Here is a 22,413-nt window from a genome sequence, read left to right as displayed (position 1 = left end):
ATGTGATGACTGTTGTAAGTGCGACAACTGCGATTGCTCTCTGAGGATAAAAACGAGCACTCCGACCCTGCACTGATGGCCGAAGATGATCCCTCCGAGTTGCCGTAGCGCTGCAAGGCTGTGGCACTCCTCCTTCAATGAACGGTGGAAAGATGGCGACAGCATACGCACAAGCGAGAGTCGACTGTACCGGCGGATAAAAAGTGCTGTAAAGAGACAAAATCCACCTCCTTTGCAGAGATTTAGCGGTGCAAAGTGTGTTTGATATAGCTAAGACATGGTATAGCCCATGCACAGCTTGAAATAAGGAGCCACCGCTTTGTTATGGAGCCGCCGGATCGGAACAAGCCCAGCAGGTAAGCGATTTCGTTGAACAGACACTTTATCGCCAGGATTTCGCAGTTGCCGAATAGTGAGCTAGCCATGACACTGCAGTCGGAGCGCTTGCGCATCCAGCAGAAATCGACTTCCTGTCAAATAGTGATACCCGTGCAGTTAATGCATTTGCAGAACACTAGTTGTAAACTTTTTGGAGAAACACTTTCCGGGGGAGCTTGCTGCATATAATTTATTCCCAAGCAGTGCTCGGTTGGCCGTGAGAGAGCCAAAAATGCTCACCAAATACTGAGGTAGCGTTATTAACAATTACCAACCGCTATAACAGTGCAACAGTCCCAGCTAGCTAACATCCACATTAGCCGCCGCTAGTCAGTTTATTGTTCAGGCGCAAGTTTGTTGACAGAAACTGAGGAGGCTGAAACTGCGTTAGTTTTGCACTGCAGGGCTCTAAATGGGGACTTGAATATATCTTTTTTTATTATTTTGTCTCGCCGAGCTGTGCATTTCCCTTCCAGTAACAGAAAAGCAAAAACTTCGATACTGTAGCTAGCATGTTGCTTCACTGTTATTGTTAACTCCGTGGGTACATTCGGCGCCGGTGCTGGACGTTGAATCTGCGCTTTCAGACTTGGTGCATTTCATGTTGGCTCACTATTACTGCAGGAATAAGAGTGTGATAACATGTCGCAAACGTGCCGCGCTGCGGATGTTTGGGCGTACTGTATGCACTCAAGTGCAAAGTTAGTGCGCGATATATTTTGTGCAATCGCGCAGAAGACCGCGTTTTAACCAGAGTCTCAGGAGATTTCGATATGGGCGCATCTGGTAATCGAAATGCCGCAGTGTTTGCCCCTGACCGCTGGCGACAGACCCTCAGGAATCTGCTGTTGTGTCTTCCCCTCTCCTCCTCCTCCTCCTTCTCTCATGCAGTTTTTTGGGAGGGGGGGGGGGCAGAGCGAGAAGCATTTTTCATGTTGGATCAGCTCTTGTCATCTGCCATAATCACATTTTTTGAGTAAATAGCCAGTCTTTTCCTTTTTGGTGGCTATTTCGGTAATGATTGCGTAGCAGCCACTTGTTATTACCTTGCGCTTTTGTGGTCACTCAGTCGAAGTGGATACACAAACAGCTCGCGTGATTGTGCAACATTGGCCCTGAGTTAGTATATTGCTGTCCGACATGACTGCATGAAGAAAATTGATGAGCCAGTGGCCACATTATTGCTGAGAGTATGTTGGTTATGTTGATGTTACTTACATGCTTATTAGACCACGTTTAGTTTGTGCACCAGCAGATGAAAAGGTAACCGTTGCTCTATGGGAGCTCACGCAAACGCTCAGCGGTGTTTTACTAGTTAACAAATGTTTTAAGTGAGTCTAAATCTGTCTCTCCTGCAGGGTTTGCTTTCCTGCTGTTTCTATAGTAATGGGACTACTATAAACTGCCAGCAAAACTTGTAAACAGCAGAGTTTACATGTTCCAGGCTGCAAGGTTTGCACAGAAGCGACATTAGTTCAGCGTCTAGCGTGCTCCATGATGCATGGCTCTGCATATACATTTAAACTGCAGACTGAAAAGACAACAACAAATAAGTTTGCTTTTAGTCTTCTCGGCTATCTACCTCTTTGAGCTTATATAAGATTGTTTCGCACCAACAGCTATTTTAAGAAACATCAGTTATGTGCTCGCTCTGCAGTTGAAGGCTATCCCTATCTTTGCAAGTACAGAGGTCCTTTGTCAATAATGTCTCGTTCTCAAAGTCAGTCTGAAGACACTGTGGCTCACAAGCATTCCAGAGATTTCAGGATGTGGTGTGCTATGTGCAGTAGATAGCTGCTTGGAGCCCCGTAGGCGCACATTGGGCAGAACTCATTAATGCTTCGCTTTTGCCAGGAGCACAGGCTGTAGAATACAGATGGATCATCCTCTAGCATTTCCTATCTGCATCCTGTCTTTGCCCACACCTGCTTTAGAGAAAGAAACCAACACTCTCACAGGCTGCCACTCTCATCTGTCATTTCCTTTTAAACAATAGCACTTTTGTAACTGCTGAACTGTGGCAACTGATGTTGCTAATGCAGGAGAGCGACCGTGTAATAAAAATGATTAAGCACCGCTGAATACCATGTTTGTCTATTTTGAATACATGCTTTATAATGTGCACAGCTGCAGAACAGGGTGCAAGTTTGAAACTAAAAGAGGTGTTGCTTATTTCTCTCTGCAGTTTCAGATTACGTTTCAAAGGTGGAGCAGACTGCTGCTTTCACCGCATTTATAATGCATGCGTCATAAGGTGAAAAACATGTCATTACACCATTTAGCATTTAACTCGCGCTCCAGCCGACAGTGTGCAAACAGCGTCTGCTTTAGCTGCCGCTGGTGCAGTCTTTTCTTAGACCAAGACTGTTCCCTGTGGTGAGCAAAGTACAAGTCCAGATATTAATCAAAGCAGTGTTTTAGAAATAAGTTCACTTTTTTTTCTGGAGCTATGAATCAGAGTGCGTTTAGTGACAAAATCAAACTTCTTAGCTGTGCATTAACAGTGTGCTTTGCATAGTTAGTGCATGCAGGAGAAGTTGGGAGGTCACGCTGTTCCAGCAAAGGGTGTGGTGAAGTACATCTTGTTCATTGTTTCTGAATTCTGTCAGCTTACGATGCAAAAACTGATTGCTGCTTCAGCTCTGCCAGTTTATCAGGCGTTAACAGCACGTCAGGAATGCTTAATGTTGCACACACGTGTGCTGCATTTCCACGGAGCCCACCAATTGCTTTTTAATCTTACGCGCTCAGCAGTGAACGATGGTTTGAAATTAGTACCCCGCAGATGCATGCTTTTTACAGTGGGGGGGGGGGTAATTCAAAACTGTATTTAGCCTACCAGTTAGGCATCAGTTATGGCAGCATGACCTAATTAAAGCAAAGTGTGCTCTTACAAAAACCCGACCACCTTCTCCTCCTTTTCCTCTCTGTGGAAAAAAAACAAAAACAAAAGTCCCCTTTAGTTTGGGCATTGTGAGCAAGTGTGCTCACTAACCAGCTGTGTGGTATTCAGCCGTGGGCCTCACGGGCCACGTGTCAGCGTTATACAATAGAGAGCCCCTTGCTGGTACAATAGTGTGGATGGTTTGTGTCAAAGGTCAGCCCCCCCGCGACTCTGGCAGCCCTTGGTATCTCTGCTTCAGTCACTATACAGAAAAGACTCTCGATTTTTGTGCCGTTTATTATTCACTTAGTGTTCTGCCTGGGGCTTTAGCATTCCACTGGCCTTTATGGGAGCCCCAATGAGCCATCAGATGAGCCATTGAGAGCAGCCAGACACCATCTGCAGTGATTATTCACTATCAGCAGCCAGGCAGGGACAGCTTGAAGACCACAGTGCTGCTATGGTTAACTGCAGGACACACATGCTGGTAACTTTGTGCAGCCTGTAAGTAGGTTAAGAAATTCACAAGACAAATTTGCGTATCCCTTCCTGCAACGGCACAGCCTGTGCTCGAAGCGTGTCATGGCAACCTAACAAACAACCGGCCCCAGTGGCGTCATTGGTTCCGCTCTCATTCCTGAATGATTGAATCACAATGTTCTGCGTAGAGGAGTACGTTTTTAAAACTTGGTCTCATTCCCTCGCTCACATGTATGTACTATTTCTGTCCTTTTTCTCACATGGACACACACACACATCCAGGCTTTCGAATGTTTACAAATGCGCACACAATGTGATCACTTGTGACACACGCACGCACGCACATGCCGTAGGAGTTTTTGAAGCATAACAGGTTTTTAAATGCGTTCTCGTACTAATGCAGGAGTACGGTGTGTATTTCAGCGTTCAGCAGTTTTTGTAAATCTGCTTTCTTCTTGCAGCTTCCTGATACCTGTCTCAATTATCGCATAACAAAAACCAAACTCATTTGTCTGTTGTTGTGATTAATGCCTTTATTGTAAGGAACACAGTTGCCTACTGTGCATGCACACTGAAAAGTACTGCACGGCGTTTTTGTCCGTCTCTTGCAGAACAAGTTCCCTCACAGTACACTCATAGAGTACATTCATAATGAAGTCAGTGTGCTTTCATTTAAGGGTTGATCTGCGATTTGTTCTGTGACTGTTCTGGGTAAACTGGTTGTGCTGTCACGGAGATTAATGGGTTGTTAGAGGTATTGACAAAAAATTTCAAATATTTTAAAACAAAAGGGCTTATTTCCAGTGAAGTTACGAGAACATATCTAAAGCATTCAAGTCGGTAGGTCCAACAAGTTAACATCTGAGTTTATAGGCTGTTTCACAAGATGGGAGCTTCTAAGTGCTTAAATAATTCGAGACATTTTCCATGAACAGAAACTTGCTGTTCACTTTGCAGTGACCCTGAGAATGACGGTTGTTTTGTGAGAACAGGTATTCGTGATTGCAGCTAATCTTGCACATGCAGCATTTTCAGCAGGTGTTCTGACCTGTGTCTGCCTGCATGTAGCTCCACAGCTGCTCCCACACACTCTCTCTCTCTGCATGTGTATGTGTGGAGAGTCACATAGGCATTCTGCGGGGGGGGGGGGCAGATGGGTGAAAGAACTGCAGCCCCGTCCACTCACACTCCCCAGGTGACAGCGACACACCCATCCCCCGGTTTGAAGCTGCCAGCACACAGGCTAACAGGCACGTGTAGGGGAATGCCTTTGAGTCAGATGATCAGCAGAGGCACACATGGTGACTTGCATAAATATAATAGATGTCACCCGTTTTCATTTGCCTCCCCTTCTTCCCCATTGTTTTATTTTGGCTGGGTCAGCCCTTGTAACCTTTCTCTCTAATCCTATTAAAAAAAACCTCTCAGAAAGGCCTTAGGGCACAGAGCTTTGACATTGTAATCTGGAAAGGCGTGGTGCTCTTCCACATTACTACCCCTCCCCTTTTCCCCTTTTTTCCCACAAGGAAGTGTTTCGAGTGTTTGTAATCTTTCCTTTCTGCAGAATTAGCTGATACAGCCTTTCAGAATGCTGGTAAGCGCCTGTGGTATCCAATATTTATTGTTTCCTCAAGATTTACTGGAATCTCCTGGGGGTGTTATGCTGTTTTGCATAAGAACCATATTTGCATGCAACTGTGCAGTATGACTTAGACAGATTTAATGATGGGTTACTATAACTCCCTTTTTGGTCAAGCTATATGTTTACCAAGACACACACAAACAGTTTGATATCCTGCACCTGGATGCCTGTGGTCATGCACAGACTATTGCAGCCAGAGAGATTCCCCCCTCCAGGGCAGACAAGTCGTCACACTGCTGTGGGTAGCAGCAGGCGTTCAGTCTAGCTGCAGTTTAGCAGCCTGTCTCCTGTGGCATTCAGGATTTGCTGCACAGTCTGTTATTGGTGCAAACAGACGAGCACTATTTGACCTTGTGCACACATTTCTTAGGTCGTGCTTGTGATATGAATGAAATGGTTTCATAATGCCAAGTCGTTGTGTCTCCAAATCTAGTTTCTGTTCCAGGTAACAGTTCTTATGCATATAGGCCAGTCTAATTTAAATATGCAGATCTTGCTCAGACCAATGGGTTGTCTTTTCTGTTGTCATTCATGCCTGACAGGCAGGCCAAGCCAGTGGAAGATGCATCCCTACGGAGCCAAGAAGTGGCTGAATCCTGTGACTCTCCCAGTGAGGAAGAGGAAGCTCTGTATGGGACATCACCTCCATATAACGCCCGTCAGGTGAAACACATGTCTAGCAAACACCTGAGGAACAGTCAGGGGAGGAGCGCTGGGGGGTCTCCAAACAAATGTAAGTTAGTAAATCGATTTTACAGATAAATGTGTACTTAGAAACCCCACATTACATGCAGGTTTTACACACAGTGTTCTGACTGGAAGTCTGTTTCTTTTCCCAGCTGACGCCAGCTCATCTGCCCTGAAGGACAGTCCCAAGGCAGTGGAGACATCTAAGGAGCACAGCTACAAACAGGGCAAGAAGCTGAGGTCTGCACAGCGCTCCACAGAAAGAGACCACAAGAAGACATTTGAAGGCTCATTTATGCTGGATCCCCTCTCAAAGCCCCTCATGGAAACCAGAAAACATTACTTGAGTTTGGGCTGCAGTCGCAGTCTTCCTGTGTCTATGCCCCATATGTCCCGCACCCACCGGCAGACCTCAAGGACAGATTGTCCTGCTGATCGCCTCAAATTCTTTGAAACTCTGCGGCTGCTGCTCAAGCTCACATCTATGTCCTCCAAGAGGAAAGAGAAGGAGCAGAGAGGCCTGGAGAACATGCCTTACTTGGGTCACAATAATGAGGTTATTTGGCTGGAGCTGCAGGCATGGCACGCACGGCGTTCCACCGGTGACCAAGACCTTTTCCTTTTCACTGCCCGCCAAGCTATCCCTGACATCATTAACGAGGTTCTGCACTTTAAAGTCAACTATGACAGCCTGATAGGGGCTCAGTGTTCAGAGTCTCAAGCAATTCAGGGGGACTATCAGAGAGTCCCTGATCTAGTTTGTGAAGAGAAGAGGGAGCTTACTGTAGCAGAGAGCAACCACTGTGGAGTAGATCCCTGGGGCTTTAGGGCCTGCCCCTCATCAACAATGAATGCAGCAGAGCCTCTTGGCTCTGGCGCTGATTGCAGGGAGCATCTTCAACGTCAGCGGCTGGCATTTGAGCAGGTCAAGCGAGTTATGGAACTGCTGGAGTCTGTGGAAGCTTTGTACCCCTCTTTGCAGGCCTTACAAAGGGACTATGAAAAGTATGCAGCACGAGACTTTCAAGGCAGGGTGCAGGCGCTCTGTCTGTGGCTCAATATCACCCAGGACCTAAACCAGAAGCTGCGCGTTATGGCCACAGTGTTGGGCATCCATGACTTATCCCGTATCGGGTGGCCCGTCTTTGAGATCCCTTCACCTCGCTGTTCTCGCGGAAACGAAGATGAAGAGAATGACGACGACGACGAGAACGACTCGATAACCACTTTTACCACAGAAAGTGACGTCGAGGACAGATATGGCGAGGACAATGGAGAAGCGAGTCCTGTCACAGAGGGAGAGTTGTCTCCCACCCTGACTCCTAAATTTGCCCGTTTGTTGTCCGAAGATGAATTTCTTCCAAATGCTACTTCAGGAAATGCAGAAGCATCCGTGGGAGGAGGGGTGTTCTGCCCAACATCCATCTACAGACCATTTGTGGATAAAGCTCTAAAACAGATGGGACTACGTAAACTGATCCTCAGACTGCACAAACTGATGGATCGCTCTCTTCAGAGGTCCAGAGCAGCACTGCTCCGCCACACTCTTGCACTAGAGGTGAGGCTGTTATTCTAAGAAATCTGGTAATAAAAAGGAGTCACATTAGTAAAGCTACATCTGGGTGTGTCATATATCCAGGCCCTGCTGGTTAATGACTTAGTTACTTTTCTATAAATCAATTAACAGCCATATGATGTTTTGTTTTGTTTGTTTTTGTTTTTTTACGGATCGAGCTTTTTCTTGTTTACAATATATTTATAAACAAAATAAAAATAGAACCAAGTTATAGAAATGATTAAACAAATTAAAGCCAAATTAATTTTACCACAAGCTCTGCAACAGAATTATTTGAAGTGTGATTGTCATTGTATGTTAAATATAATTGGTTAATTAAGCTGCTGTGACTGTTTTGGTCATTTGAATCTTTAATATAAACGAGTCGGCCCAGGTAAAACCCCCTACTCACGCCAAGTCATAAACAATTGGGCTGACTTGTCTTATCTGCATTACCTGGCACGCCGTTAGCATATGTATAGAGTTTTAAGTAGGGGGGTTATGTTTGCGCTGCCCTTAAGGAATGTAGTCTGTGAGATGTGGTTAGCTGCACATCTGCTTGCCAACTTTTTTTCAGATGCTGATGAAAGGCTAATTATTTCCTTTGTTTAATTTATTTAAAGTAAAATACTTTGAGGTTCTGCCAATTAATATAATGGTATATATTACGCATTGTTTGCATGCTGTGGATTGTAACAGACTGTTTCCCAAACATCTGTTCAATTGTAATTTATTGTAAACAGTGAAACAAGATAATCAAATGCATTTTTCAGTAACAACATTCTTTGTAGAAAAAAAGGAAACACTAGGAAATGAAAATTTTGTTTTTAATCAATTATTTACAAGAATTAATTTCAAGGAATCAAAGTTTAATTCATTGCACTCTAGAGCTGAATTGCAACGTGACAACTGAGTGGCCTCATAATTCATGCAAAAATGTATTTGTTATTAAGTATGTGTGGTTTTTCTAAGCGGATCTATACCCAGAAAGTTGATTCTGTTCAGTGGGTGAAATATTTTGTCATTCAGCTGAGAAACAGTGAAGTTTCTCCCACTAAAAATGTAACATTCAGATAAACAGAATCAACTTTCTGGGATTTCCTTGCGAGGATGATTAAGCATGCATCAAGACAAATGGGTACGTAGTATAGAGCTTTGCACTAGCAAAAGATCCCTGATTTGACCCCACGCGGAGAAACAATTCCTTTTAGGGTTTCCATCAGTGAGAAAAAAATCAAACATGCAGAGCTGCCTGCTGTTGCAACCCATTGTGAATAACAGAGCAGACAAAAGTAGAATTCAGTGTGTGTGTGTTTTTTTCCCAGTTAAAGCAATGATACAGTAAATTAGTTCTAAACAGCTGAATAGCATTTTTGTCCACAGAAGCAGTGTAGCAACTTGATATATTGTTTGTATGTTAATATAATTTAATTAGTCACTTGAGGAAACCTCATTTCGAGAAGTTCTTACAGGTAGAAGCGTACAAGAAGTCCCCTTCCTCCGAGACTTTCTTAATTAAGTTCACACTCCTCTTCCGCTTGTAGTTTGCAGACTTTCCAGACCCAATGCTGTACAGTGATTACCTGCCTGAGCTGTCACGACACGGTCAGTTCAGCGGTCCTGCTGACCCTGAGCTCGGAGCGGACCAGGTGTCCTGGGCAGATCTGCTGGACATGGATCTTCCATCCTTCCGGCCAGCGTTCCTCGTACTGTGTAGAGTCCTCCTCAACGTCATTCATGAATGCCTTAAACTGCGACTTGAACAGAGGCCTGCTGGAGAGCCCTCGCTGCTCAGTATCAAACAGGCAAGCAGCTGTCCAAGTCCTTGCTTTTTTCTCCTCAGTTTTAGTTTATAACTTCTCAACAGTCCTGTGATGCCTGCAAACATGCAGTTTAAACTTTTGGTGAACAATTAGCCTTAACATTTGTTGTACACAAGTGTTCTTACATGCGTTTGCTTGTGCTCTGCAGTTGGTGCGCGAGTGTAAAGAGGTCCTTAAAGGAGGTCTTCTGATGAAGCAGTATTATCAGTTCATGCTGCATGGTGTGGTGACTGACGCTCAGGGCTTGCAAATAAACGCCAATATTGATGAATTTGAAGAAGATCTTCACAAGATGTTGGTGGTAAGTTTCCCAGCCATTCTCCCGCCTCTATTTTCAAACTGTAGTTGGTGATTATTCACCGTGTGCTGCTTTTTCTGCAGGTTTACTTTGACTACATGCACAGCTGGATCCAGATGTTGCAGCAGCTGCCTCAGGCCTCTCATAGCTTGAAGAACCTGTTGGAAGAGGAGTGGCACTTCACCAAGGTCATCACTCCTTACATCCGTGGAGGAGAGGCCCAGTCTGGGAAGCTTTTTTGGTGAGTGAACCCGCAGTCGGTCAGAAATGTGCCATTTTTAAAACCGAGTGACCGCATTCTTGTTTTAGTCACGGCGCCTGCTTGCAGAAGTTTATTAATCATTTATATAAAACTGAGCAGTGTTCCGCTCTCTGCAGTGACATTGCTGGGATGCTGCTCAAATCCACTGGAGAGTTCCTCGATGCTGGTCTGAAAAAGAGTGATAATGAATTCTGGGAAAGTGCGGATGACAGCACCGCCTCAGATGAGATCAGGTGAGGATGATTTCAAGATTTCATCAAGTTTTTATTGATGTTTTTGTCCCAGTGCATTTTGATTTTAAACTCTGAAGCTTTTAATTTTTGCAGGCGGTCCGTTGTTGAGACTAGTCGGTCTCTTAAAGAGCTGTTCCACGAGGCCAGGGAGCGAGCATCTAAGGCCCTGGGCTTTGCCAAAATGCTTCGTAAGGTGAGAAACTGACATAGGAAAGAATATTCACTTCCTTGACTTAAAAAGAAAAAAAGAAGATGCAACAGTACTGGCTTTGCAGTTTGTCTGTCACCCTGTTTTCTCTGTTTACCGAAGCACCGGGATTGTGTTTTGACACGTAGTTTGTGTGCACCCTTCTCTGCAGGACTTGGAGGTTGCTGCAGATTTCACTATCACTAACGGTGTTACTTGTCTCCTCGAGGCACTGAAGAAAAGAAACTATGTCAAGGTGTTTATTTTGTTTTGCTTTTATTATATTTTATTTTGCCAGTTTCTGATCCTCCTTCTGCCCTGGGGTTATTTATGTAACTGTTTAACCCCCCCCCCCTCAGGTTCAGATTCCGGGCTTGGAAGAGCTTCAGGTTTTTGTCCCCTGTGGCTTGATGAATCAGCGACCCGTCATCCTGCAGCTTCTTAATGCTGCAGCTGGCAAAGACTGTTCTAAAGAGCCAGATGAAATCGCTGAGGACGAGGCCTACCTGCTCATGAGCAAACACAAAGCTGGGGATTCCACCACTGATTCTGACTGGGCTCAGTGGGATGGACAGCTTCTCAAGCTGGTCCCACAGATGGAAACTGTTGACACTTTAAGGGCCATGAAGGTTTGTGGCATTTCTAAATTCAGTCTGCGTGCAAGTGTGTGCGTCTGCCTGTTTGTACCTGACGTTTATGTGTCTCACAATGGTTCGATATGCTTTCAGGTAGAGAACATGCTGTTGATAGTGATGCAGTCAGCTCACCTGGTGGTTCAGAGAAAGGTTTTTCAGCAGTCCATGCAGGATGTGCTTACTCCTAACCGAGAGCAAACATCGAGTCAGCCCCTCATCGCGGGCGCTCTGGAAGAGCTCAAGGTGCTTATATAACCACATGCTTGACATCTAACCCATGGTTTATTCTGTGTTGTTGTGCAGACAGGTGCATGTCGGTGTCCTACTTTCAAATCAGTTTTTATAGCAACTGCTATCAGCTACCCTGAATTTCTGCCCTATTAACATTAGATAAAAAGAAGAAACAGAATCATTTTCAGGTCATATTTTAGAAGTGCTTCCTAAATGGAAGCCACTAAACTTTCAGCAACTTTATCTGTTACTTTCAAAATAAAAATCTCACGTGGCTGCACTTGATAATAAATACATGCATTAATAATCATTTTTTATGAAAAAGGTTTTAAACATGTCTCTTTCTTTTCTCGTGTTTCTCTCTCCTTTCACAGAATGAGGCACTGCAGCTATGCATTAAGATAAGGCATGCCATTGACTGCGTAGATAACATGTTTACCACAGAGTTTAAGGCCGAGATCGACGAGTCCGAGTCAGCCACTCTGAATCATTACTACAGGGAGGCGATGACACAAGGCTACAACTTTGCCTTCGAGGTAAAAGACTGGAAAAGTGTGGGCAGATGCTGTGTCTCAATTCCTGTTGCTGCACGCTTGCTATTTTAAGTACATAAATGCACTCAAACTGAGAAGTACAGCTACATACAGTACTGTGCAAAGGCTTTGAGCAGAAGCAGTGATTTATTGAAACATACATGGAAATGCAGCATGTAAGGTAGGGCTGGTATTAAGTTTAACATCCAGGCATCCATGAAAACAGAAGTTATTAAATTTAACGGAGTTAGAAGTTAACAGGAAGTTAGCTCGCTAGTTTACACCTAAACATTTCATACCATGTTCTGACTGAGATTTTTGAAACGAATTAAAGCGTACAGCTCTGCTACCACTTCTGACATAAATGAAGACAGAAAACTAAACAGCAGTGGCGTTTGAGGGGTTACTGAAGTTGGACTACCTGGTATATAATGTTGTGCTACATGATTGCTAGCGACACAGCTATGTTAGCACAACATTAGCACAGTGAAGCTGGAGGATGAACGCCAACTTTTCTTCCACTCGATAAAAGTTAACGTGAGGGATTCTGGTAGTCAGGGACAAATGCAATCGCATAGCAGGATGCTATACACGGGCCAAACTTCAGTCAGGAGAACAACTGAGATTTTTCATCCACAATACGAGGTTAGTTATTAATATGCTGCAACAACATGGGAACAGAGCAGCTGCGAGAGAATTCAACATTATTGAATCAATGTTATGGAAGTGGAGGAAGCACAGTTCTTGGCTTTCCCCATATTTCAAAAGTGCTTCATCTCTTTGCTATTACTGTCGCCCGGCATACTTTGCAGATGATAATGGTTGTAGCTGCTGCAATGCTTTCGACCAAAACAGGTGCAGCTTGATGACATCATCAACATGTGCTATCGCGATAGAGCGGTATAGTCAAAATCCCTAACGTTGGCCAAATTTATATCGTTTCTATCGTATATCGTTTATATCGCCCACCCCTAATGTAAGGCATAGGAATAGTTTTTCAGGCTTTTTGAAGGGCATTCTTTGGATGTTGGCTGCCTTTGTTCCATTCTCAATCAACTTGACTGTACTTTGATAATCTTTCAGTTTTTTATGACTTATTTTATAAATATAACAAAACAAATTTCCTCTGAAAACGGTCAGGCATAAAGACTGGACTGAAAATGGATGAAAAAATGAGCCAGGGCCCAAAGAAAAACTTTGAAAGACCTTCAAAAAGCCAGGAGAACCACTGTAATGTAACTGTAATGTAGTCTGGCTCCCTAGAAGCAAAATACAAAGAAATGAAGGAATGACTCAGGACTTTTGCACAGTTGTTTAGCATCTTATCAGTCTCTTTTTTTGCTTCCAGTATCACAAGGAGGTGGTGCGTCTGATGTCAGGAGAGTTCAGACAGAGGATCGGGGACCGTTACATAGCTTTTGCCCGCAAATGGATGAACTATGTCCTGACCAAATGTGAGAGTGGCAGGGGCACCAAACCCAGGTAAGATGTTCCTATCAGCTGAACACTTATTGTTCACTGTGCTCCTTCCTGAGTATCTGCTCTGCTTGGTAGTCTTCTGGTTTGCAATATGCTACTCAGGGATGCTTTTTGTAGCTAAAGCCAGGCCTACTGGTTGAGTATTAAGCTATAAGATTTTTATTCTGCTGCTGCCATATTTATTTACTGTGGAAAACTCACAATGTTCATTAAAGATGAGCTCTTTGTCAAGAGCTTTTCCTTTGAGCCATGACTCGTTACTATGGCAACCTTGCACTCTTAATGCAGTGAAGAATTTGACAGAAGCATGACATTTTGGATAGTGTCTAATAATAGTGTGACAAATACTCAAACAAAAACAGTCCCGGTTAACTCTGGGTATGAGTCAGTTGTCATATTAGTGCTTCCTGTCTTAAATGCTTAAAAAACCCAAACCACCCCCCCATAAATCATTAACTAAACATTCTGTTGTGGTTTGTTTTTGCATGCACGGATTAACAATGTTTCGCTTCCACAGGTGGGCGACTCAGGGTTTTGACTTTCTTCAAGCTATTGAGCCTGCCTTTATATCAGAATTACCAGAGGATGACTTCCTGGTAAGTATAGTTTCCTACGACATAAACAATAGGCATGCTTGGAATACAATATTTTTATACTAACTGAAAATTTATGTTGTGTTTCTTCAGAACTTACAAGCCTTGATGAATGAATGTATTGGACATGTGATTGGAAAACCCCATAGCCCTGTTACTGGCCTGTACTTTGGTAAGAAGCTTTTCCACGATAGCATCTTCCATATCAGGATTGATTTCAGGTTATACGCTGCAAGTTTACAATCTGGATGCCATGGAGAGGACACTGCTACACAAAGCAGACACAGCAGCAATGACATTACAGTTCAGTTCACATAGAATATTAAAAAAGTGTGTGTGTGTCTTGAAGTTGACTTTAACTTCTTTAACCTCCTAAGTCCTGAACTCTTCCACTACATGCATTTTTAATTTCTCTTTGATATTTGAGCATATTGGGACCCGATGAATGTAAAAACAAAGAATTACCAGATTTCTTTTTTTCTTTTACCTAATTTTTGTTTTTAGAAAAAATAAGAGCCACATATGAGGATATTCATTTAAAATTTTGATAGAACGGTAGCAGTATAATGTCCTCGTAAGTGGATATCAGGCCCTTGTAGAGCAAAATTGAGTTTTTTGGTCTAAATAACCCAAAATGTGATGTCCACATATGTGGGCGCCAGGTCCTAGGAGGTTAAAGTAAATGAGTAAATATATGAAAATCTGAGGAGTCCTGTTATGACATTACTTGTTACATAATGCACGTTAAGTGTTTATGGAAAAATAATTCTACCACCAAATAATGTTTTTATGGAAAAGGTGTTATGTTATTGGAAAATTAGATATGAAGTTGGCAAACTAGTACCAGAATAAAGCAAAATGTTGCTACATCTATGTCTTTGATGGAGTAAAGTAGTTCAGCACAGTGGTATATGATTATAGACCATCAATTAAAGTTGGGATGTTGTGTAAAATGTAAAGAAAACCTCTCATAAACCCAGATTTTATTTACAATCAAGCGTAGAAAAAAAGCTAATTTGATGAAATTGATTAACTGACTTTGATGACAGCAACATGAATCAAAAAAGTGGGGACAGGCATAACATCCCCTCTTCCTGTACAAATGCTCCATAAATGTCTGAACTCAGGAGACCGGTTTCTGTACTTTTGGGAGAGACGTGTTGTCCCATTCTTGTCTGATATTGTCCTGTCTGGATTCTAGCTGCTCCTGGGTCTTATTTGTCATATTTTTTGTTTCATGCTGTGCCAAATGCTTTATGCTGGAGAAAGGTCCGGGCAGCAGGGAGGCCAGTTCAGCACCTAGATTCTTCTTTTAGAAAGCTACGCTGTTGTAATAGCTCCAGTATGCGGTTGCTTCAATTCATTTAAAAAGATTTCTGGCCCAAAGAAGACGACAGCATCTCCAGATCACACGTCGATGTTCACGTCTTCATGTTTGCATGTTAGAGCTTTAACCTGCTTTTGTGACTCCTACAGTAAACTGTGTTCACAGCCATACAGGATCATGTCTGTTTTTGGGCCTCAGGGCTCAAAGTTTACTGGTATCCAGTTGATTTTCAGCTTTGCTCTTTGTGTCCTTCGAATCCTTTGATGATATTATGAACTGCAGATAATGAGATATTCAAAGTTTACATTAAATTACATCATCAGTTAAATTACTTCCAATACATTAACTTAGATTTTTGCTCTGTAATTTGTAGACAGTCTTTTGCAGATTGGTGAACCTCTTTCTGTGTTTTATTGAGGATAAAATATGGCTTTATGAGATTAGTAAATCATTGCAATGTAATACAGTGTTCCAACTTTTTTCGCACTGGAGTCATAAAAACATGACTTAGATATCTTGTTACTGCTAACTAATTTCTCATTCCCATGATTTAAACCCAGTGATGATCTGTTTTTTGGGGGGAGGGTTTGGACAATTGAATAAATTTAGCATTTGTTGTTTTTCTTTTCAGGTCCCAGAAATAGTCCTCGTCCTGTAAAGTTGGTGGGTCGTTGCCATAGTGATCCACCAAACCCCCCTCTGATCATCCCTAACGCTGAAGGGTTCAGGTGGGTGACTGCAGTTTTAAGTTTTTCAACACTTTTTCTTTTAATGTTTAAACTCTGTCCTGCATGGCTTTGCTTTTTTACCTTCTAATGTTTTTTCTGGCTAGTTAAGCTTGTGAAACATTTGAGCTTCTTTGTTTGTGCGTGTGTGTGGTGTGCTCTGTGTGTGTGAGAGTGAGTGTGCATATCTGTCCGTGAACCAGCCACCCAGTCACACACCTACATATAACTTCACACATCCCATGCAAGCCACCTTACCTCCCAAGGCAGCGCTCCTCAGTTTGTTTTTTCACCACACAGCTCTCGAAGTCTCCCCTGTGATCTCCGGAACCAGCTGTTCCCAAACGGCCCTCGCCCTGTCCCTCAGGGACCGGGGGAACAGAGCCACACCAAAGCACCCGGCAGCACCCCCAATGACGTCAGGTAGCTTTGCCCCCCTCCCAAAGAAGAAACTGTTGTCAGAGTTCAGCTCAGTCAAAAAAAGGGGGAAAAAACCCAAAAGCTGTCAGAAATGTTTTTGTAAGGCTTCTGTAAATGGAGGAAGAAATGCTTCATGTTATTTATTAACTGCAAGATCCAGGACATTTCGTTCTGTACTGAAGAGTTTAAAGCCAAAAAGTATTTTACCTAATTATCAAATCTGGGATGTCCTGCCAGTGTATATCCTTAACGGTAAATTAATAAAACGTAAAGAATGAAACACTTCTAAGCTTCTGATTGCATATAAACCAACAATATTTGGGAAATTTTGTGAAATATTCGATTGACTGTTGTACAATGAAAGTCACACACAGGCTCCACATCAGGGCATCACAGATGCAGATGATCAGTCTGTTTGATTTAGTTTAATTGCTTACGTTTTTAAGCTATTTGACTTTAGATCAAATGAAATAACAAGGCATTTCCATTTTACCTTAAATGTATGTGTAATTAATTCATAGCATGCCTGTAAGATTACAATTATTCTAGTCTCGAGGCTTGATACACAGTGATTTGCATGGCTATAAAAAATACAGATTTAAAATGTAGCCTCCTAAAATGTAGTCCTGCAAAAATGTCAACAACTCCAAAAAAAGAAGACTTCCACAGGTCTACTGATTAAGGGAAGAGGCTGTGATTGTTGTGCATGGTGTGAAAACGAACACTACTTCACTGAAGGAGTTGGCTATGAATTCTGCTTTTTAGTGTTATCCACATCTGTCTTGCTTTGATGCTGGTGACTGACTGCTTTTAGAATTCCTGGTGCATTAGTACAGAAATCCGAGCATGCATACTAAAGGTCTTATCTTCAAGTGTGAATGCCACTGATGAATGCTGAGCTGTTAATGGCTTTCATAAGGCCCTCTCTAATTAATCTATATCTTCAACATCTCCTGAATTCAGATTCTTTCCCTCTGAATTTGTAGTAATCTGTTAAATCATGTAATTTACAGTATTAAGTTCCATTATGAACACAAGTCTGGGAAAAATGCTTTAATTAAGATGCCTTTAGAAAAAAATTTTACATTTTCCTCCGTTTATTTAAAGATAAAGAAAACATTCAGTGCAAAATGTATCTAGAGTGTACTGTTAAAAAGCTTATAAAGTAAAGTTCCTTCTTGGTAGATGAGATTGCACTAACTTGCGCCAGACCGAAACACTCCATCTGAATAAGTAGTTTTTGATTGAATCACAGCATTGCATCAGTTTCTTCTTTGTCTTTGCAGAGGATCCAGTTTCCATGAGAATGACCGGCTGTCATCAGTTGCAGCAGAGTTGAATTTCAGGTCTCTGAGCCGCCACTCCAGCCCTACAGAGGACAGAGAAGGTGGGAGCTTTCAGCGATCTATGGTGTTTGATCTGCTTTGCATATTAGCCTTCCTTGTCTGAATCTTCTTTTCTTTTCCTTTCTTACTTTAGAACCTTCGTATCCTAAGGGAGACCCTAACAGTTCTTCACGCAGAAGCTGGGAGCTCCGCACCTTCATCAGCCAGTCCAAGGGTGAGATTATTTAGGGATAGGTACCAAAATCTGGTGCTACAAGTCACAGAACTACTATTAACTAAATCACAGCAGAAATGTTTCCAGAGTTTAAATATTAATCCTGTCTCCTTTCTCAGACACAGCAGCGCGGCAAAGCCCCATGGAGGCCGTCCGTCTCTCCATTCGCAAATTCGAAGAGAAACGCTACGCCGTGATGAAGCAACGCAACATCATCGGCCAGGTGTGCCACACACCCAAGTCGTACGACAACGTCATGCAAGTTGGGCTCAGGAAAGTGACCTTCAAGTGGCAGAGGGGCAATAAGATAGGTACGACTTTGGTGTGACTGTTTTTGATTATGATGTAGTTTAACACTCTTGCAAACACAAATGTGATGCCTTTGTGCTTGATCACAGGTGAGGGCCAGTATGGGAAGGTGTATACCTGTATCAATGTTGACACCGGCGAGCTGATGGCTATGAAGGAGGTATGCGCTTCATCTAGTTGGAATTCAATAGTATTAACAGATCATAGTTGCTGTTGATGTTAACAGACATTTCTCATTCTCTTTTTTTTGCCTCCACTAAGATCCGATTCCAACCAAACGATCACAAAACAATCAAGGAGACTGCAGACGAGCTGAAAATATTCGAAGGCATTAAACACCCGAATCTCGTGCGCTACTTCGGAGTCGAGCTTCACCGGGTAAGAAGCATCAGTTCAGGAAGCCACCTGTGGCACGTGGAAGTGGTGTGGTATTAATGCTTGTGTGCTCACCTGTAGGAGGAGATGTACATCTTCATGGAGTACTGTGACGAGGGCACTCTGGAGGAGGTATCCCGGCTGGGGCTGCAGGAGCACGTCATCAGGCTTTACAGCAAACAGATCACTATAGCCATCAACGTTCTGCATGAACACGGCATTGTCCACCGGGATATTAAGGGTCAGCGCCATGCACTTATTCTATCTCACTGTTACTTTATTTGATCAGCAACCGTTTCCTCATCCTCCTGTTTGTTTTCGTCCCCATCAGGAGCCAACATCTTTCTGACATCATCAGGCCTGATTAAGCTGGGTGACTTTGGCTGCTCAGTAAAGTTGAGAAACAACACTCACACAATGCCAGGAGAGGTGAACAGCACTCTGGGAACAGCAGGTAACACATTAAATAAACCTGCAGTGTCAAAATATGATAATCGGCCCACCACAGACTTCAGTCTGGCTCACTGGACGGCTTTGAAAAATGTGAAAGAGCACTGTTTTCATTCATTTTGTAGCTTTTGCTTCTGATAAAGACCTCCCCCATGACCATCAATACAACACCAAAGTAAAAAAGTAATAGATAAACAATCAAATAACAGAAAGTTCTTGTTTTTTCGCAGTCTCCTGTAGAAATGTGTGATTTTTACAGTTTTGCATAATTTTCACATTTTCATGTGCTGCATTAATATTTCTGTAAAATCATTATTGCATTGTTATTATGCATTATATCATACTATTGCTATTAATATCAGATGTGTTGATATTCTTTCAGCATACATGGCACCTGAAGTTATCACCAGAGCGAAGGGAGAAGGTCACGGGCGGGCAGCAGACATTTGGAGTTTGGGCTGCGTCCTTATTGAGATGGTGACTGGAAAGGTAACAAGCTAAAGAGAGGGTTTTCCTTTTCGCACATTCAAAGCTTCACTCTGGTATTTTTCCAAGTTTTAGTAAGCTACTTCAATAGAAAGGAAATTAAATTTAATGTTGAGCTTGCCCGCAGGGGTCATTTTGAGCCATGCTGGTGGCAGTGACCACCACTGCTGTTGTTTTCTAATTTTAACTTTTCTAATTTTAGCTTAGATTTTACAAAATGAGTGTTTTACGTTTCAATTTTTAGAGGTTTTATTAGTTTTATCAATGTTTTAGATCATTGATTGCAACGTTAAAATACACATTAGAATAAACTAATAAACAAAGCATATAACATATAACACAACAGCTAACACATCTAAACAAATACATTATTACAGTGGAAAAAATGAAAAGTAAAAAAAAAACCAAAAATCAGAGTTTATCATCTTGTCCACATCCAACACATGTGCCACCAAACATGCAACCTCATGCAGCCTCCACACTGCTCCACCTTTCCCCTGCTCTGTGGATTTTACTCTTTATTTGCTCAGATTTGTTCTCCACACTGTGGACTCAGCTACGGTTCCCCCGCTGTTCAGAAAAGCCAGCAACTCACCCGGTTCTCCACATGTTGAGTCACACACTCCTCCGCTTTGACCTGCTCTGCTCTGGCTCAAAATCCCATCCTCAGCCTGGCAGCAATTATTCATCTTTTATCTAACTACAGTCCTCTCCATATTTATTTATCAATCATATGTAGCTGTAGCTCATGTTATGGCAGCACATCATGTCTGTAAACAGTCTGTAAACCTGCATGCCACAGTAGTGGTTTTACATTATTTTCTACGGCATCCATGGTTTGAGGTAAAGGTCATAATTTCTTATTTTTTGAAGTCTAAAGTCTAAAATTCAGTATTTGATGAATAATCCTATTTTAGGAAAAGTTACACAATTTTTAAACTGCGTAAGGGGGTCAAAATGACCCCCTTTGGCAGCTCTAGTGTTTAGCTATAGGGTGCTGTTTCAGTCTGAGCTGTGACCACTTGTGCAAAAACCACTTCCAGAGTGAAGGGAGCATGGTTACTGTTGCTAATGACATGTTTGTCCCCAAACTGCAAAACATATTGCTTGTTAAGCATGATTTAACCTTTTTTTTTTTTTTGTAAACCACTTCAGGAAACTCACTTAACAAAATTCAAAACCACAAGTAAAAAAAGCAACTCGTATTCGTACGTTTCTATCTGCAGAGGCCCTGGCATGAGTACGAGCACAACTTTCAGATCATGTACAAAGTGGGCATGGGCCACAAACCTCCCATCCCCGAGAAGCTGAGCACAGAAGGGAAGGACTTCCTCGGTCATTGTCTGGAGAGTGAACCCAAACGACGCTGGACAGCTAGCATGCTGCTTGACCACCCATTTGTTAAGGTGAGGTGCTGGGAAGGTTAAACATTTCTAAGTTGTAATTGAATATTTCCATGGAATTCACATTATATCCCCGACCTCGCATCTGTTTCAGGTCTGCACGGATGAAGAATAAACGAAACCTCCTGTGTGGCTTTAAAGTTTACAAGTTAAAGCACTACTGTACATGTTCAAATAAGAAAAGAGAACTGTGGACACGGAGAAGCAGGAGGTTACTGCTGAAGGCACATGGATTTAAACTGAGGAAGTAATACAGTATCATTTCAGAGGACAACTGGATCTATATAGTATTGATTTGTTGTGTCTTTATCTATGGACTGAGAGAGGACGGGTGGGACTGTATATACTGTAAAAACAGAAAAAAGAATTAGTTTTAATTCCTGTATAAACAATATTGTAAAGTTAAATACCTATTGCCACATTTGTTTGGTCTCACTGGTGAAGAGATCTCTGAAAAGGCATTGAAGAATACTTGTTTTTTTCCTTTCATTCTTTTTATCAAAGGGGAATGGACAGGTGGTTGGGGGTGGGGCAAAACCTATAGCACTTTTAAACTGTTTACCCATGGGGACAGTGGAGTTACTGCTTGTCTGTCCCTCTGAGACTGAAAAGGTGTGGTAGGCCTCAAAATGGAAGGAGAGGCTGCTTTACCTTTATGAAATGAACCATCCAAATGTAATCAACAAATTGTATTGCTTGCTATTTGGCAAGCGTGGGCACTGGGAAGGATTTTTTTTTTTTTTTTGTTATTCTATTTTTCTTTGCCTTTGCTGAGGAGAAAATTTCAAGTTGGAGCAATGTTCAAGTCTACTGGCCGCCAGTGAAGAGCTGTTCATGTGACTAAGGCGTTACAAAGAAAAGGAGAAACAGGGCCTGCTCTTCCTCCCTGCTGCTGAACATAAAACATCCTCACGGCCGAACACAGACACTGACACACAACTTCTGGTTCTCTGCTGCTCTCACAGTGTTTGCCATGTACAAACAATATTAATAAATGAACTCTCTTTTTTTAAAGAATGTGTTCTGTCTGTCTCTCGCCGTGAAATTTTAACTTATTATGTGTTATCCACTCACCAGTAACTAGTACTGGGTCAGACCCACTTAGTCTTCAGAAATACCTCAATTCTTTGTGGCCTAGATTCAACAAGGTGATGGAAACTTTCCTCAGACATTTTGGCTCTATAACCATGACATGACTCTCCCCTCCTACCACACCCAAATGTGCGCTATTGGATTGAGATCTGACTACAGTGAACTCTTTGTCATGTTCAAAGGAAACAGACATAATTTAGGCTTTGTGACGTGTTTGAAGTAGCCATAAGAAGATTGATGCGCTTTCATTATAAGAGGATAGAAATGGGGAACGACAATACTCAGGTAGGCTGTGTGCTTAGAAAATATCCCCCACCTTATGTTGTTTAGGACTAATTCTGGGCCTACCATCTGAATGTCGCAGCA

The 22,413-nt window shown here is 42.5% G+C and overlaps 1 protein-coding gene across 2 annotated transcripts; it reads left to right on the top strand.

The window, feature by feature from the left end:
* map3k4 (mitogen-activated protein kinase kinase kinase 4) lies at positions 1–21,954 on the top strand. Of its 2 annotated transcripts, XM_005737106.1 has the most exons (27): positions 1–356; positions 5,927–6,117; positions 6,224–7,629; positions 9,171–9,431; positions 9,598–9,750; positions 9,831–9,988; positions 10,126–10,242; positions 10,336–10,435; positions 10,602–10,685; positions 10,789–11,058; positions 11,158–11,307; positions 11,670–11,831; positions 13,177–13,310; positions 13,825–13,903; positions 13,994–14,072; positions 15,859–15,955; positions 16,253–16,375; positions 17,659–17,759; positions 17,852–17,932; positions 18,052–18,243; positions 18,331–18,401; positions 18,503–18,619; positions 18,698–18,857; positions 18,948–19,070; positions 19,449–19,555; positions 20,779–20,958; positions 21,050–21,954. In XM_005737106.1, the coding sequence occupies exons 1-27, from the start codon at positions 325–327 to the stop codon at positions 21,068–21,070; spliced, it is 4,749 nt and encodes a 1,582-aa protein (XP_005737163.1). In that variant the 5' UTR covers positions 1–324; the 3' UTR covers positions 21,071–21,954. The 2 variants fall into 2 exon arrangements, with proteins under 2 accessions (XP_005737163.1, XP_005737164.1); XM_005737107.1 differs by lacking the exon at positions 16,253–16,375.
* The last annotated feature ends 459 nt before the right edge of the window (positions 21,955–22,413 follow it).

Source organism: Pundamilia nyererei, unplaced genomic scaffold, assembly GCF_000239375.1.
Source record: "Pundamilia nyererei isolate P.nyererei 1_Seehausen unplaced genomic scaffold, PunNye1.0 scaffold00073, whole genome shotgun sequence".
NCBI lineage: Eukaryota > Metazoa > Chordata > Actinopteri > Cichliformes > Cichlidae > Pundamilia > Pundamilia nyererei.
This window is presented reverse-complemented; position numbering and strand designations above follow the sequence as displayed.